At 37.0% G+C, this 17,488-nt stretch overlaps 1 protein-coding gene across 1 annotated transcript; it reads left to right on the forward strand.

Moving 5' to 3' along the window:
• Positions 1–322: 322 nt before the first annotated feature.
• LOC140153105 (lysosomal cobalamin transporter ABCD4-like) lies at positions 323–16,177 on the forward strand. The gene is made up of 14 exons (XM_072175739.1): positions 323–691; positions 3,745–3,877; positions 6,446–6,564; positions 7,142–7,269; positions 8,472–8,614; positions 9,184–9,300; positions 9,910–10,035; positions 10,397–10,542; positions 11,256–11,377; positions 12,094–12,185; positions 12,987–13,270; positions 13,921–14,123; positions 14,799–15,015; positions 15,929–16,177. The coding sequence occupies exons 2-14, from the start codon at positions 3,801–3,803 to the stop codon at positions 16,114–16,116; spliced, it is 1,962 nt and encodes a 653-aa protein (XP_072031840.1). The 5' UTR covers positions 323–691; positions 3,745–3,800; the 3' UTR covers positions 16,117–16,177.
• The last annotated feature ends 1,311 nt before the right edge of the window (positions 16,178–17,488 follow it).

Raw genomic sequence — 17,488 nt, forward strand, 5'->3', positions numbered from 1 at the left:
AGTCATCCCAGACCAGGATACAACTTGACCTATAAAAAGTTAAACAATCAATCAGCCACACTCAGCAGTACAGGATCCTACCTGCTGACTTGGTCTTGGTTACTTCCGGGTTGGGTCGGGCCTAAAGTAAAATTGATTTTACAATTATAAAAGCTCTTTATTGGCAATATTTGAATACATTTCGATAAAACATAAAATTAAATAATGTGCGGGTCACAAAAAAGTTGAACAAAATTGTAAATAAAGTTTATTTTTGAGTTCAGGGAATTTTAAGTTATTGAATAGAAACAATTAAGCTTCTCTCATACTCAAATTACGTAGCTATTTTCTTTTTTTACCGAAACAAAACTTGTGACATAATATCTGAATCGTACAGCAATAAACATTAAATTGAGTTTTCGCTTCATTGCTGAGCGCTGAGCGATTCGTGTTTGACCAATGAAAATAGGGTACTTTCCCCAATACAACAAAAGCACGCTTTCTTATTGGCCAAAAGCAGTAACTCGTCGTTCAGCGATTTAGTATCAAATAATTTTTATGCACGTGTATCATTCCTATACCTCGATATCTCGATGAGTAAATAAAATCATGTATTTATAGTTCATGAGTTCAGATTCATTCACATCCAGGTAAATGCATTGTCGCAGCAATGATCTTTGCACCTTACTGATATGAAATAGCTGATGTAATTGTAAGTACAACACAGCTGTGTCGTGACCATGCATGTATTAGTGTAAGCTTACATAATTAATTTTACTGGATGTGCACTGCATTACAATAAATAATTATGAGCCGGGGGGTAAAAGTTAAGGGGGCTCGGGGTAAGCAAGTTTTGGCGAGCCGAGAGGGGGGGAAGCGATATAACGACCAAATGATAAATGACGATTATCATGGAAGACTGAGTTCCGCAGTCTAATTTTTGGGTCTGGGGCACCTTAAAATAAAACACTCTAGGTATGAAAGGCAAACCTTAGTTAACACATTTGCTAGTCAGCCAAATTGGCCCAAACCGGGGTCCAAACACGATATATATTTTACATAGAAAATAAGAAGAACAGATTTTTCAAGGAAACCTACATAAATATGTTGTCTAAACTTCACTTGACCTAAATATATGATTTATTTTTGTGGTGAGATAATCGTACCTGGAATTTTAGAGGGATTTTGATAGCAGTTCCACATAAGCTGCTCCAGAGACTGTCTATGCTGTTTTGTTTTTGTGATGCATTAAAAGTTGGCTGAATATTTTTGATGAAAGTCAATCTTTGACAAGATGTAACTTTGCTACTAAAACTTAAAAAGTGCTATTTCAAAATGGTTTTCAGTTTGGGCTTACTCAGGGCTTTAATTTGAATTAAAATGATGTGGTTCAATGGCAAATTTGAAATAACCTTTCATACCCGGCTTTCATACCTATAAAAAGGCTTAGGAAAACCCTGGGGGGTCACTCTCACACAAAAGTGCCTCCCACCCGCGTCCGAACACCTCTGAAATGCACCCTTAATGGCGAATTTTCACATAACCAAATTGCACCCCTTAATGGCGAAACACATGCAAAATCCTACCCTAAAATAAATGGCGTAGTATGTGCAAAAACCATACCCTAAATGGCGTCAACTTGGAAATATCTATATTGATACCCTAAGTGGCGTAAACACTAAACAGGGAAATGAGCTAATTTGATACCCAAGGTGTCTTTTTGATGTTGCAGACATATCTAGATACTGAAGAAAACATGCACAAAAGTAACAAGAATCAATTAAAAAGTGGTGATTTTTATCAAATTAGTGCAAACTCACTCAAACAATAATATTACTAACCTTAAACGTCTAAGGCTTTGGCTGAAAAAGGACCCCTAAATGGCGATGCCTTCTGAAAAAGTACCCCTTTTTCAAAAAGACGTCGACGCCGCTGTGTGGTGAAAAACGTACCGTACCCTTTTAGACGTTTTTCTTGGACACGGGTGCGTAGCAAGTCCAGTAGTGAGACCCCCCCCCCCCCGAGGAAAACAGTACGGAAAAGCTTTAATATATATGCATATTTTATGTGTGAAGGGAGGGGCAAAGATTTTTTGGCGGCCCGAGAGAGGGGGGGCCAAGCGATTTTTGGCATGCCGATAGGGAGGGGAGGGGCAAGCAATTTGTGGCGGGCCGTTCAAAAATTTTACCCGGGGTGGGGGGGCTCATAATCATTGCACAGCCCCTAAACTGTAATGTAAGGCAAATTAAAATTTGTCATCAAACCACATCATTGTATAAATTATATATCAAATTAAAGCCCTCGAGTAAAGAAAGCCAAAACTGAAAACCGTTCTGTCGCAGGCTCGCAGCACTTTCCGTAGCAAAGTTGCATCTTGTCAAAGATTGACTTTCATCAAAAATATTCAGCCAACAGTTCATCGTTAATAATGCATCAAAATTGCAAACAGCATAGTCTCATGACAGTACAGCTTTTCACTTCTCTTGGCGGCGTTATGGAACAGCCAAATCTTGTAGGGGGAGGGGGCGAGATGGGACAGCCAAATCTTGGCAAAAGCAACCAATGCAATGAGAAGAATATATCGCAAGTGACGTCATGCCGACCAACAGAATATGGAATTGCTATCAAAATCCCTCTCAAATTCCATGTGCGATTCTTTCATCACAAAAATAAATGATATATTTGGGTCAAGTTAGGTGTAGACAACAAATAGGGTCAGGCTACATATTATGTAGGTTTCCTTGACCTATATTTTCTATTAATTTTCTATGCAAAATATGTATTCTGTTGGTCGGTCGGAGTTGTTGAATTTGACATGCTCACTCCCCATTATAACTGGTGTGAAACTTTTCCTGTGGTGTCTTTGGAGTTGTCCTGAATTTTCCAAATTTATAATGTTTTGGATTTCATAGTGTTAACTTTTCTTCAAGTACATTTGCAGCACATTAGGCCCTTCGCACTTGATTATTAGTTTCCTGTTTACCGCTCGCGTCCAAAATTGACAATCTCAAAATAATTAGTTATTTTATTTTTATTTCCAATTTTCTCCTTTAAAATAACTTTCAACTACTTCTACTTGACATTTTCTGACTTTAATAATATCAACAATAATGATGAATGAACAAAGAGTACAACTCCACCTTCACTTATTTATAAAATCAAATATTGTTGTGAAATAATTAAATGCCCGCCCTTGTTAAAACGAGTCGATAGTTGCTTGTAATAGTTCAAACCAAATAAAGAAAATAAAATATAATTAATAATTAATAATTAAAAGTCACCTCGTCCCTTTTTCAAAATCTTAAACAGGAAACTAATAATCAAGTGCGAAGGGCCTTATTGTTGATAATATATATCAGAAAAACAACTCCAAACAATAAGTAATTTAACTAACTTAGAGAAATTTTGTTGACTTTGTCATTCATTTCAAAGGTAATCTTTCACTTCAAGGAAATGACAGCCAAATTGACTTAGCTATTGACAAGTTTTCACTAAATTATTGCTTTAAATATAGAGTGCAGGCCTGTAGGGTGTCCAAATCCCAGGGTCCAAAGCAGAAGTGAAAAGGGCAACTTCTTAAATGCAGAAGTTATCAAATTTTGCAAAATGAAGGCCCATTTGAAGCCATTTGGTGGTAGTTAGGAAATGTGTGAAAATGAATTCCCAATTGTATACTAACTCATTTGTACCACATTAATCCTAGTGGCACTTCTGGTTTGTTTTATCAACTCACTTGTTTACAAAATATGTCTTATTTACATGCAGGTAATTAAATCATCTGTTTTGGGAAGCACTACAAATACATTTACACCAAATTTGAGATGGAATCTGAATCTGAGCTCCAATCACCGCCAGAAGTCAACATTAAATCTAGAAAGGATTCACAAGATGCTAAGAAGTAAGTTAATGTAGAACAGTGAAGAAGGCAACAATTTATGCACCCCTGCAGTGAGTGCATTGTATACAGGGAATTTTTCACAGATTAAAGAAAAATATTGATCCACAATTTTGCATCAGGTTCATTATATTAACTTTAATGTGTATTTTGTATAACAGCAATGCAATCATGGGTACAGATTAACTTTGTCAACATTGAAATGTCAACATGTCCCTGCAAATTTGGCATCATTATTCAGCCATTCATGCCTAATAATTATTATTAGTTAAAAACAATCTTCTAAAAACGAAAGAAAGTTGCACAAACCATTTGAATAGTTTTACAAAAACAAAAGTTGACTCATGCCTAAGGCTAGTGAGGAGATGCCAGAAGCAGCAAGTCACTTTTGCCAGGAAGAGAGTGGCATCACTAACACCACAAGCCTAACAATGCAATGCAATGCAATAGAGGTTATCCATGTTTACTCATGTGTGACTTCTAACAAAAGGCGCTGCTTCCCGTAGTACATGTATTCCTCATTCAAACCAATTCATTGCACTGCCTCGGAGTACTTGCATGACTTTGGTGGGCAGGGTTTTCTTTAACGCACAAAACACGCATATTTACGCATTCAGGCACTTTGCTGACTCCTTCAAATCCAAAGTCCCAAAGTCCAACTCGTACAAAATCTTGAAAACGTACGCGTTCAGATATTGCAAGATTTGAATAGAGAAACACCCGATATTGTGCATTTATTCTCGGCTTTTGGCATTTAGGACCTACTCCCGATATGTAGGGCCCATCACATTTTGTCAGCATCGATCCATGCATGTTTTAGTGATTAGTAAAATTGTAGAGGGTCAGTTTGAAATCTTGCAAACTGGGTTCGGGTCCTTTTTTCTGTTTAAATGATGCACCAAATGTCTTCAATTGGACTTTAATTTGGCAAAATATTTCCTCTCATGGGGGAACATCCCCCTCAGACACCCCCATGCCTAGTGGATAAACAAGTGACCATTTTCGCATCGGTTTTCGACATTTGCCAATTTAGGCCCTATGTTTAACACAATTTATAGGCCTAATAAGGGAAAACGTGACAACAAAGGCTTTATGGACCGTCATTGCACAATTTTCGGCTTTTCAACTTAAATTTTACACAGTAATAGTGCCAAAATGGTCCACCAAATCACTTCAATTAGGTCTTCATTTTACAAATTTTTCCAGTTCTGAGGGGGGGAACATCCCCCTGCGTAGTTGATAAACAAACGGCCACTTTCACTTCTGCTTTCGACATTTGCCAATTTATGTTTAACACAATTTGTAGGCCTACCATAATAGGGAAAAGTTGCCGTCCACGAAAGGCTCCATGGACTGCTCATTTCACAAATGTTCGGCTTTTTAAACTAAAATTTTACACATTGATAGTGCCAAAAAGTATCCACCAAATTGCTTCAATTAGGTCTTCATTTTGCACAAGTTTTTTACTTCCCCCTTCTGACTGCTTTAGATCCGCCACTGCTCCAAAAAGTGGCGTATATTTCTTATTGACTTGGGGGGGGGGGGGGTGAAAAGATGTCTTGAAGTATAGTGAATCCAGCACCTTTTGGGGAAAGAATAAGTTTATGGTACAAAGTACAAAAAATTTTACCATTTTGAAGCTAAACTGTTGAAATATGGTGCAAAAGTGGAATAAATTCGCACTAAGCACGCAACAATTTGCACTTTTGGGACTAAAATGACCAGATATGAGGTTAATTTGGTCAGAAACCCACATACAGGCGTCAACATGGGGGGGGGGGGAATGATTGTATGGACCATCCCCCTGGCAAAAAATCTACATCTATGGCTCCAAAAACACACATATTGTTTAAAATGTCTTCAAAAATAGTATTTATAAAAATACCCCTTGGGCAATGTTATTGACTCCTTCAGAGGAAAAATTCACAATTGAAAGGGTCAAAAAAATTTGAAAATACCCTTTCAGCAAAATGCTTAAAGAAAACCCTGTTGGTGGGCTATTTTGAAACGTCATGGTTGCACATGCAGGTACTTCTTTTGAAAAACCTAAACAAGGTATAGCAGTAGCTGATAGGATATGCAGCTTATAGAACACGGATAACCTCTATGCAATGCGATACAATGCAATATATTAACAACAACATATTGTACAAGAAACATACATTTTCAAAAATGCATAAAACATGCATGTAAAAATATCACATTATAAAATGGATGTTATGTAAGATAGTGATTTTCAATACTACTGTCAATGAAATGACATAACATAACAACAAGTATTTATATGCGCCTTTGCCTAAGGATTCAAGGCACAAAAGTAAAAAAAAACCCAAAAAAACCCAGAAAGCAGTGGCAGCAACAATTTAGGAAATAAGTGAGTTTTGATCAGTGACTTAAATGAGTCCAGGCTGATGGCATTCTTGATTGTAGATGGTAAGCCTGCCATTCCAGAACTTTGGAGCAGCCACTGAAAAGGCTCTATCCCCAGCATATCTCCTGGTGTGAGGAATGGTAAGATTAACACTCTCACTGGACCTAATACATTTTTGTTCAATTCAATATTTGTTTCAGATACCGATGTGATTTCTTATTTTTGAAGAGGTTTCTTCGCATTCTAGGATTATTTTTCCCAGGATGCTTCACTCCTCACACAGCACTATTTTTACTTTTGCTTATTGTTGCTGTTGGTGGTAAGTAACACATAAAATTTTGATATAAATGTGTTATATAGCTCGGCAAACTATGTAGAATTTCAACATTGGAAGGCCTAATATAGTACTACTACTATATGTACTTGCTCCCTGCAAATCCAGGCAAAATCATCAGAAAACTTGGAAAATATGCCAGTAAACATGCTGCAAACCAAGAGAATAAGAGTTTTTGTTCAATCAAGTTGGAATTCCTGGGAAAATTGCTAATATAATGTACCATGTACAAAGCTATGTCAAATACATATGTAGTACTATACTAGGAATTTCAATTGAATGAACACAGCTGTACAACAGCGTGAAGAACATCCACATGTCCACTTACAACTAGATCATGCCAACTCACTTGTGATTGGTTAGTATTGTATCCAAGGTCATGCGTTCGAGTTGTAGTTTGAAATACGCGATATATGATCGCGGATGGGTCAAATACAGCTGTTGAAAGCTGTGTTCATTCAGTTGAATTCCCAGTATAGTTTACTGCTTCATTAGGAATCAACATGTGTGAGACACTTTGTATTCTCTTCGAAGTTTTAACCTTAAGTTTGTTTGATTCCAGAACAAATAGCCGTTTACTATGTTGGGCTCATACCCAGTGAGTTCTACTCAGTCCTACCAGTCAAAAATTTTGATGGTTTTATGGAAGTCCTCTGGCAGTCACTCCTCTATATCATTCTTATAGCTGTGGTAAGTTCATAAGGTGCATTTGGTGATCTATGTAAGGGCTTGCTTTTATAGGAAATCCAAATCAGCTATTTCATCAAACCATATTATTGTCAGTTAAACATTTCATGTTTCAAATGTAATTATGCTGTGGTACCATATTCCTAATTGGGGAATAAAATCATGCTTTTGTAGCAATGATGTTTCTGTTTTTAGCCAGAAAATCATTCATGCATTATGGTAGATGTACTTTCACACCAGCCTGATAGCCAGTTGCTGCTCTATAAAGTTGCTGCTAAAACTTCAAAATTATACATGTATGCCTGGCTGACTGGTAGAAATTTATATACCATTTGGCAGAATAATTCTGGTATACCCTGCACACAAGTATAACCCTAACCCAAACCCTAATCTTAACCCTAACTTTAAAAATAGGGATGCGCAGGGTAAACTAGAATTGTATTGAAAACACAGGGTATGCAGGGTAAACCAGAATTATATTGAAAACACAGGGTGTGCAGGGTAAACCAGAATTGTATTGAAAACACAGGGTGTGCAGGGTAAACCAGAATTGTATTGAAAACACAGGGTGTGCAGGGTAAACCAGAATTGTATTGAAAACACAGGGTGTGCAGGGTAAACCAGAATTGTATTGAAAACACAGGGTGTGCAGGGTAAACCAGAATTGTATTGAAAACACAGGGTGTGCAGGGTAAACCAGAATTGTACCCATTTGGCTTCTTGAAGAGAGTGACGTCAATACTTTGTCAGAGTTACAGTTACAGATGTACCGCCTTTGATCGTGTGTATAAAAAAACATGCCAATTCTTAGAGTCAATGCGCATGATTGAATTCTACACACACCAGAGCATGCACTGACCTCACCTTCTCTCTATAGTTCTTCTTCTTTATAATACTGCACAACATCCCATTTTGGAACTAAGTGATTTGTTCAAGAAGACTCCAGCATGTCAGGTAGCTAAAAGTTCCTGTCGTTGGTAGCTTTTATTGGTTACCTACCTGACTGGGAAGTGCCAACAATGCATAAGGTACATCCCAGATCATATTTCCGACTTCCGACTGATTTTGCTTGATCACATCACATATGATGTACTCACCAGGTTCTTCATACATCATTGGAGCATGATGCAGCCATTGTACATGTGCACATTCTTGTACTGACTCAAAAATGTTTCAGTTCAATTGCAATATTTTCCATCTTTCAGAATAAAAGTGCTCGTCAGTATATCAGCAGCCTTCTATACATAAGATGGCGTGAGGCCCTTACTGCTTACATTCACAAGTATTACTTCAGAAATTTTACCTACTATCAGCTAAATGTGCTGAGGGTGGACAGTATTGACAATCCGTAAGTAGCAGTTTTCCTTGTTGCAGAGATTTTAGTGTTCTTTCCATTCTTGTTGTGTTGGACCACACTAAGAGATAGATACCCTGAACATTTTCTCAACCTAAGAAACTTTTCACACATCACTTTGATGATGGATTCATAACACTTATGATGTGTAACAATCATAAATTTCCTCCAGAAAATTCAATCAGTCATATTTTAAATGCATTTGAGTTGCTACTCTTCAATGATGTACTGTAAATGTTTGTGAAATCCATCCCTATTCACCTATAATTTGGTTCACCTCATGTTCGATAGTGACGTATGTGCTAATTTCGCTGGCGTAATTTTAATTGCGCAAAGCGTACATGCACACATACAAGGTCGGTTTGTCGTCACGCTTGCGGCGCAACCGTGAAAAAGCATTGACATCACTACTGAACTTAAAGTGAACCAAAGTGAAGGTCCTCAGTTCAAATCTGTGTGTAGTTAATAGTAGTTTTACTCAGTGCATTCATGCAGTATGGTATAAGAATATATTTGTTTGTATTACCACTTCTAACTGCTGTAATATTTTCTGTTGTTTTCAGAGACCAAAGAATAACACAGGATGTAGAGAGACTATGCAATCAATTCAGCCAGATTATATCACTCTTTCTTATCTCACCATTCACTGTGGCATTTTATACATACAACTGTTATGTCAAGTAAGTTTCTTTCATGTAATTTTACACAAAATTAGGGTTAGGGCTTGGGTTAGGGTTAGGATTAGGGTTATGAACTTCTGATTATGATTAGTCTTAGTGTTAGGGTTAGGATTAGCTTACACAAAATAATTATATGCAGGATCAACCCAAGTAAGTTAAGTTCAGTGTGGTGTTGTTGAAGGTTCCATTCAGTGATTTAACTATCCAGACATTTACATCCTTAAATTCATGAAAATTCTGATTTTGGCATTTTTGGATGGAATTGGAATGTACAAATAGCAAATGTGATCAATTGCATGAAAATATGGTTATACTGGTAATACCAGAGAGAGTAAAAAGATCTGAAAAGGTAGTCTAGCCAAGGGTCACATATCTATTTTTTAGTACTGTGAAAGGTAACTTTAAGCATTTCTTTTAAACATTAAACATGATCTAAAACTATCATTTTATTAGGCCCATGGTGATATTCTGACAGGTTTGTAACTGTGAATATTTTTCCCAATAAATAGATAATAAATTGGATCTCATTCCAATGAAACCTGTTAGAACAGTCACCTTTCTATATGAGTTACAATATATATATATTTTTTTATTTTATTCATGTTGCAGCTCTGGATGGATAGGCCCAGTCAGCATCTACTTGTTTTTCATAATTGGGACAGTCATAAACAAGTTTGTCATGTCACCTGTTGTTAATCTCACCTTCTGTCAACAACGAAAAGAAGGAGCATTCAGGTATGTCCAACATTGTCAATACTATTCAATAGGCTCTTCTGAATGTTACCAATAGGTATGTGTATATTTGTATACACATTGTAATGTTGCGATGCTGCTCTGTTTTATCAGACTGACATTAATATTACTGGTCACTAGCAGTACATTATGCTAGTGCATGGAATTGGTATTGTTGGTTTGATTAAATTGATTTCAATTCTAATTTTTCTTGATGCATAAGTTAGCATCTTTCCTTTTGCCTGTTTCCAGAATTGAAATAAATTGATTGAATCAAATGCAAATTGACTTAAACTAGGTTAAATAAATGGGTCAAACTCATTCAGTAGAGTAACATGTGTTATATCTATACTTAATTTTGCAGATTTAAACACATGCAGATTAGGTCCAATGCTGAGTCTGCTGCATTTTATGTGGCTGGTGATGTAGAGAGAGCTAAGACCAACCATACACTGTTTACCTTGCTTGATACACAACTCAATGTAGCCAACTGGGAATTCTGGCTTCACAGTAAGTTTGAAAATAGATGTTTAAGGATACTGTTAAAGAGTTAAGTCTGATAATTACTGAAATGCTATATCCGTGTAATATTAGCAGTCGCAGTGATTGAGTCACAAATCACTGGTGATAAAATGCTTGTAGGGATTGTGCAAATTCAGTCATGCCCAAAGTGCTTGAGCAGTTTGACACTGGGCATGCTAGCAGCTTCTGATACATGTATATATTTTGGCTAGTCACTGCTCAGATTAAGTTGTACTCACAAAACCCTACGCTGGTAGTGACTATTTATTATAGCATGATCAGAAAGATTTGAGCCAGGTATACCAAGTTGATGTGGGGAACAAGACAACTTCAGACAAAGAAAGATAAAAACTAATGCCCAGTATGTAAACATTATACACATATGCAAAAATTACCTTTCAATGGGTTGCATACTGCATTCGTTTTTATCTTTCTTTGTCTTTGTCTTGTTCCCCACATCAAGTTGGTTTACCTGGCTCAAATCTTTTTTACATATTCTAGGTATCCTCTTGTATAATCTTTTGATCCTTGTTGTGTTTTTGTACAATGACCGTCAGAGACACCAGTCGATTACCTACTTTTTAGCATGACCATTATGTATCATAACTTGATTCAAGCTATATTAATGTTTCATCAACAACATCTAAATGAATGCAAAAACATCTCTTGATCACCATTGTGATTTTACTTATTGCGTACAGTTGCAGTGAACATGTTTGATTACCTGGGTAGCATTCTGAGTTACGTAGTCATTGCTGTGCCAATATTTGCTGGTGCCTATGATAATTTAACTTCAGATGAACTCTACAGCCTCATAAGCCAGGTAGGTAATTAAGATAGAAAGCTCAGAAATATGTATAATTACCACATTGATTGTAGTTGTTAGCCTAATTTGCAAATTGGGCTTATTAACAGTTGTTTATGCTGATATCAAAATCTTGATCAAAGTGAAAAGGTATTCACTGAGCAGACATGCATAACTCCCTGGTAACTGGATCATGCATCTTATGGAATGATAGTAAATGTGGTTAAATGAGTTTAGGTGAGGAAAATGTCTTTGCCTCTGGCACAGGAGGTCCCTGGTTCGATCCCTGATAGGTTAAATTTATATTCAATTATCAGCTGTTTTCATTATTGTATTTGAATTGTGGGGCAGATACAGTGGATTACAAGATCTCACTCAGCTAGTTCCAATCAAGGTAATGCCTGGCTGTTTATACACCCCACTGTGGTCTGTGAGGCATCCTGAGAGAGCAATGTTTCAATGCCGAAAGATCTATCCAGGTTAAATAAGATGTTAATACTGTGATAGACCTTGTGTGTTGATCAGTTTGATTGTAGTTCAGAGCAAAGAAATGTGATCCTGACTGATCCAGTTGAAATAGTGATAATCAGATTGCATGTAACACTTGAGCTAAGAAAGCTGAGAAAAGTGTGAATTTTCTTCTGCAGTGAATATCTTCAAATTCAACTATACCTTTACTATCAATTAGTTGTTGCAGGCAAAATGAATTTTATATTTACATTTTTTCTTTACAGAATTCTTTTGTCAGCATGTACTTGATCTTCTGTTTTTCTCAACTCATTGATTTATCCAATCAAATATCAGACATAGCTGCATACTCACACAGGTAAGAAAGTGTGTTTTTTTTATACAAAACTAAACATAGCAATGAAATTTTTCACCTGGGGAAGAAACAATTACATGTCTTGTAGACATAATTGTTTTCATCAAAAATCATTTTTAATTATGCTGATGTAGCCATAGTTTTTTCGCTAGTGTTTTTAATTCAAAACAGCAAACAGGCTTTAAATATGTTTTATAATGCCTGAAGTGCCATCTCTCTTTTGCAGCGTACCTGCTACACTCAGTTTTCATTACCCATTGAAGGTTGAAGGATATATATTTATGCTAGTTTGACCTAAATTGTCACATGCTATGAAATGCAGAGGATAAACATGCCAACTATTTGGTATAATATCTTGTGGTGCAAGTGATGATGAATAACATCAATGTGTATTTTACTTTTAAGCTGAATTTATACTCGATCACTTTTGCAGAAAAGCGATTCGCACGCATGCTCAGTGTTTACTTCCATTTTCAGAGCGTCAAGCCTATCAATCGATACAAGTCGCAGAGGCAAAAACGATGTCGCTTTTGCAACATTTCTCGATCATTAACTTTCGATGATGAATTAATTGAAAGCAGTAACTATTGACAGCAATGGGTGTTCTAAAGTATTTTGTGGCATTTAGAATATTTTAATTGTCGTCTGCAATCACTATCGCTGTGAATAGTATAAATGCAAAAGTGCAAACGATGCATCGCAAAAATTTGCCGATTGCCCGTCGCTTTTCAAAAGCAGTGCATCGCAATCGCTCAACGATCAAGTATAAATTCAGTTTTATTTCACATTCTTAAATCCTCACAGAATTGGTGAGCTGATTGAGAGCCTGAAGTCCCTCCCTGTTAATGACTATTACCCTGACAAAGATGACAATGAGAAGATTGACCCTGATGACAGTAAGCTGGTTGCTATCAGGGATACGCAGAAGTTGGTGGAAGAAGAGGCTGATATTTCATCAAGGATGTCGCCCAGGGGTGACATAAATGGTGTGGATAGTCAAAGTATTGCAAGTGGGGAGAGTTTGATGGCATTCCAGTTAGACCAAGTTGCAATATGTCCTCCAGATAAGGAAGAAGTGCTAGTCAAAGGTTGGTCATTATGGTATTGTTCTTAATTCCTCCTTGAGGTGTACCCTTTTGCAGTGTGTTTACAGCAAGTGATTGGTGGTTCTCTTTGAAATACAAGCATAGTGAGGGACTCTTTATGTTCTTATTAAACTAGCCAACATGTTTTTGATCATGTGGTATGTTTTCTGAATAATGAAGACAAGCTAGTCAATAGTTGGCTGGTGTGTCACTGATTTTTATGTTATTGTTACTAGAGATAAATAGTTGGTCTTGAGGACTGACAGAATGACTGATCAAAGTTTTTCATCATTTTAACTCTTTTCATGATGCCATTGTATGTATTTCTGTGTTCACTTCAACATTTTAATCATCAATTTTGAATACTTGCATGTGTGTAAGTAGAGGCAAAGAAAAGAGATGGAGAGCAGCCCTTTAGCTAGCCACCCGTCTGGCCGTCATTTTAGACGGGAGTTTGTTCCTGGGCTGTAGAGGTCTGGTAAATGTTTTAAAGGTCAAATTAGGACAGGCATTTTTATTCAAATGATGGGCAAACCTCAATTTCTAGCTAAGAACATGATGGAGGGGAAAGGAAAATGGCAACTTGCATTACCACAGTGTGCTATGCCCACATTCTAAAAATAAAGTTCATTATATATTGTATTTCTCCTCAGATTTGAATTTAGAAATCACTTCTAGTCGGAACCTGATGATCACTGGTGCAACAGGCAGCGGGAAGACTTCCATTTTACGTGTGTTGCACGGCATGTGGCCAACAGCAGCTGGAAGCGTGGACAGATACCCAACAGTACAACCCAAAGATGTCATGTTTTTACCCCAGAAGCCATTCTTATCGGATGGGACATTAAGAGAACAGGTAAAATTTGCATGGTAAAACAACAATCAAAGCTTTTACTCCAAAGTGCACAATAGCTTATGATTGTCAATAGTAGTTGACTTCTAATAACATATCCATGTACTCACATTTTGATGTGTCGAAACCTACTGCCGGATTACTTGGTCATGAGTGCTGACTTGATCTAGAAGCACTGGTGGCACTTGTTGTGTATGCCATCCCCATATAATGAAAGACAAAGATAAAGAGAATTTATCGCGTCTGGCGTCATCTGTCAATCAAACTCGAGCACGGTTTGTTTACAAGTGTCGTGATGATGACTTGCTGAACGCGGATTTATAACGGGCGCCTTATTGTTAATTTTGCACCTTTCGACATGCAAACCATCTCAAAAGTTAGGTCTTTATAGTAGGAAACTTTCATAACCGAAGGCACCATGTCCACAATGCCTAGAAAAGCTGCTTTTTGCCTTGTAAAAGTACGTAATTTTGCGCCATTTGCTGCTATTCCTTTTCTCTGATCAGCACCAGATAGATCGGTCTTCCTTTTACGCGCTGATTAACCTGTGTAAACCAATCAAGGATCGTAATTGACAGTGACATCAGACGCGATAAATTCTTTTTATCTCTGTCTTTAATTATAGCAGTACCCCTAATTTGCTCAATATTGGTATTGTTGTGTATTTCACAATTACAGATAATGTACCCAGCCAAGGTATCCAGTACTTCCCAACCCATGGATGATGATGACAAACTTCTAGATATTCTGGCTAGAGTAGGTCTGTTAAAGCTGTATAATCGCATTGGTGGCTTTGATGTACCAGTGGAATGGAACTGGTCAGATGTTATGACTCCGGGAGAGATGCAATGTCTGTCTTTTGCCAGATTGTTCTATGCTAGACCAAAGTTTGCCAGTAAGTAAATACAGTGTATAAACACTTAAATATGGGTAGACCATGAACCTATCATTGAGCAGCAATAAGTAGCAAATATTAAATATTATGCACTTTTATTAGTGGCTTCAACATATATTATCAGTGACCATGGATTCCTTATCCTCTTCTTATTTTTACACCATGCTAGATACAAATCTTATCTTTTGTCAAATTACTCTACACATAACTTTTAAGTATGTCTACATACATGTGCTTGAATATTGTTGGATCAATTATAATATTTTTCACCCTGATGTGACAGTGACACCAACACGTTGAGGCAGGTGTTTCGCGCGTGCATCTATGCGGCGTCTTGCGCACATGTGTACATATGCCAGCACTTTCAGCGTCCGCTAGCTATCTGAAGCTGCACCCAATAAAATGCGCACCAACGTCACTGCCACTTCAGGGTGAAAAATGGTATTGACCATTTTTGCATTCCCCTAATGCATAGTGATATTGTAAGTGTATGATGTGATCAGGCTGTGTTGAGGGAGAGCTGTCACTGCCCTGCGTAATATACAGTATACCATCAAGTCATGGTGCTGTTCAACTTTGTGTATCATTGTTTGTTGCAACAAGATAAAGCAATGGTGATGAGTCTGCTACATACATAACTTTGGGTAGGAACATCATTCTGACAAAACTGATAATTTGCCTGACAAATCTGAAATTTGCTTGTCAAATGTTAAATTAATAGGGGAAACATATTTGAGATGATTGGAAGATAAATCTGTATGAAAGTACAATATTTTTTATTTTTGTATTGTAACCTTTATGCGAGTATGAAAATTGTTTGATATAAAGATGTTTTACTTCATTGTTAGAGATGATGCATGCTTATTTCACATTTTCTTGTACTACTTAAATATAAATGTTGTGTTTCTTTCAGTACTTGATGAAGCTACAAGTGCCTTAACAATAACCCATGAAGATGCTATGTATAGACACTGTTCAAATCTGAACATGACAATTGTAAGTGTTGGCCACCGTGAAACACTGCGGAAATTCCATGACTGCGTACTGCACCTAGACGGCAAAGGCGGTTGGACAATGAGGTCTCTCAATTCACACAACTAGCCTCTTGCACAGACTGCACAGATATTCATTCTATCCCATTTCATTGTATCAAGATTGAAACTATCAAGATGTTGCAAACTTATTGTTTTGTATCCTGAATTTGGTACAAATGTGATGTAACCAAAGAGATTATTCACCCAAAGAGTATTGACTCAGAATCTGCCCGCATGTAATGCAATGGTAAATCCGCCATTTTGATTTGTCGCTCATGGAGGGCATATAGTGTACCTCTGGCGTGTTTTCGACAAGATCCCTAAATCAAACAATTTATACTTACATGGCTATAAAGGTTTTTGCACTCTCATTGTTTAGCATTGATTTTTGGCATTACATGCAAAATTCAAACAACAGTGTACTTTGAATTGAAGTTTGCTGGGCACATAGCAAAATTTTTCAGAGGTACACTATTTTGCCCTCCATGAGCGACACACAAACATGGCAGAGTTGGTACTGTTTGGTTCTACTTCATTGGATGTAACATAATAATGTTACATCCTGGTACAATGTATTACAGGGATTAGGGAAGTCATACATTGTTTGTTGGTAATGGTATTTAGCAATAATGAGTTACCAACCAGGGGTCATAGGGTCATGTTGCTCTCCTGACTCGAAATAACAGGACAAAATTGACCAAAATTTGTAATATGTTTCTTTCATAACAATTATCAATTATGGCTTAGTCTTTGTCAAAGACCTCGCGATCCTAGGGGGCGAGGGAGCGCCGAAGCCGCAACAGCGAGCGCCACAGGCGCGCGCTCTCACTACGGTGCTCTAGGCAAAGCCTTGTTGAAAGGCTAATTATGGCTTATTTTTAAATTTGTGCATGCTTCAAGTGCTTTTGTCCCAGTAAAGTCATGTTGTTATCAGATCAGTGGGACATCACTTCTGTAAAGTGCACAAAAATGCAAGGATATTTTGCTTGAAATGTTCATTTATTATATAGAAATAATTTCCCAAATTCTTATTCAGAGAAATTATTCTTTTTGATAAGTGATCAACTGTAACCTGCTTATGTTGTGAAACTGCAATTCATTTAATATTGTATATTTTTTTGCCTTTTTATAAGCGAGTGAAGATGAAACACAGTCTGCTTACGCTTAGTTCAGGTATTGGAGCAGTACTTCAATATAAGGCAAAACTTGTGTTGTAGAGGACAGCATGGCATAATAATAATAATATGTACATTAAGCGCCTACAAAAAAAAAAACCTCGCATTATAAACATTAAAACAAATCCGTAAAGATGAAATAGTCCAGTTATCTCAACTGCAGTTGCTGGATTGGTACTTCAATATTTGATGGTACCTCATTTTTTTCCAAAGTTATAAGTGAGTGAAGATAGTAGACCAAATGAGAATGGTGTCTCCTATGCC

The sequence above is a fragment of the Amphiura filiformis genome, chromosome 1, assembly GCF_039555335.1.
Source record: "Amphiura filiformis chromosome 1, Afil_fr2py, whole genome shotgun sequence".
In the NCBI taxonomy this organism is placed as follows: Eukaryota; Metazoa; Echinodermata; class Ophiuroidea; order Amphilepidida; family Amphiuridae; genus Amphiura; species Amphiura filiformis.